At 44.6% G+C, this 965-nt stretch overlaps 1 protein-coding gene across 1 annotated transcript; it reads left to right on the forward strand.

Annotated features, from left to right (window-relative positions):
• Positions 1-8: 8 nt before the first annotated feature.
• On the forward strand, positions 9-866 carry LOC104293723 (probable G-protein coupled receptor 19; the record flags this gene model as incomplete). Its single annotated transcript, XM_009893243.1, has 1 exon — positions 9-866. A coding segment is annotated over one exon (858 nt), but the record flags the coding sequence as incomplete, so codon positions are not given.
• Between the last annotated feature and the right edge of the window lie 99 nt (positions 867-965).

Here is a 965-nt window from a genome sequence, read left to right on the forward strand (position 1 = left end):
GGGGCAGGTGGATGCTGGGGAATGTGATGTGCAAGCTGGTAAGGTATGTACAGTACCTCACTCCTGGAGTCCAGATCTATGTGCTCCTCTCAATATGCGTGGATCGATTCTACACTATCGTCTACCCCCTGAGCTTCAAAGTGTCCAGGGAGAAAGCCAAGAAAATGATTCTGGCCTCTTGGCTTTTTGATGCTGTCTTTGCATCACCAGCTTTTTTTTTCTATGGCTCCAACAGGGATGACCACTGCAACTTTTTTCTCCCCAATTCTTGGGAAGGAGTCATCTACAGTATCATCCACCTCTTGGTGGTGTTTTTGATCCCATCCCTCCTCATTATCCTCTTCTACCAGAAAGTTGTCAAGTACATTTGGAGAATAGGCACCGATGGCATGACTGTCAGAAGGACGATGAATATTGTCCCAAGAACAAAGGTGAAAACCATCAAGATGTTCTTAATGTTAAACTCAGTGTTTCTCCTGTCCTGGCTACCTTTTTATGTGGTACAGCTGTGGCACCCGCAGGAAACAGACTACAGAAAGAGCTCCTTGGTTTTCCTGGCCATCACTTGCATCTCTTTCAGTTCTTCAGCCTCTAAGCCAACCCTCTACTCAGTGTACAATGCAAACTTCAGAAGAGGGATGAAAGAAACTTGTTGCATGTCCGCCATGAAATGCTACAGAAGCAACGCGTACACCATCACCACCAGTTCCAGGATAGCAAAAAAAAACCACGTTGGGATCGCAGAAATCCCAGCTCCGGCCAAACCTGTCACCAAAGACTCCATCTATGACGCTTTTAACAGAGAAGCAAAGGAAAAAAAGCTTGCCTGGCCTATTCAGTCTAATCCCCCAAATACATTTGTCTAGTTGGCTTCATTGCTTTGAAAAATTACGATGTACCCCCAGAACAAAGAGCTTTCTCTCAGATTTGAACCAATGTATATTTACATCTTTTTAACACAACTT

Source organism: Charadrius vociferus, unplaced genomic scaffold (assembly GCF_000708025.1).
Source record: "Charadrius vociferus isolate BGI_N301 unplaced genomic scaffold, ASM70802v2 C15604807, whole genome shotgun sequence".
Taxonomy (NCBI): Eukaryota; Metazoa; Chordata; class Aves; order Charadriiformes; family Charadriidae; genus Charadrius; species Charadrius vociferus.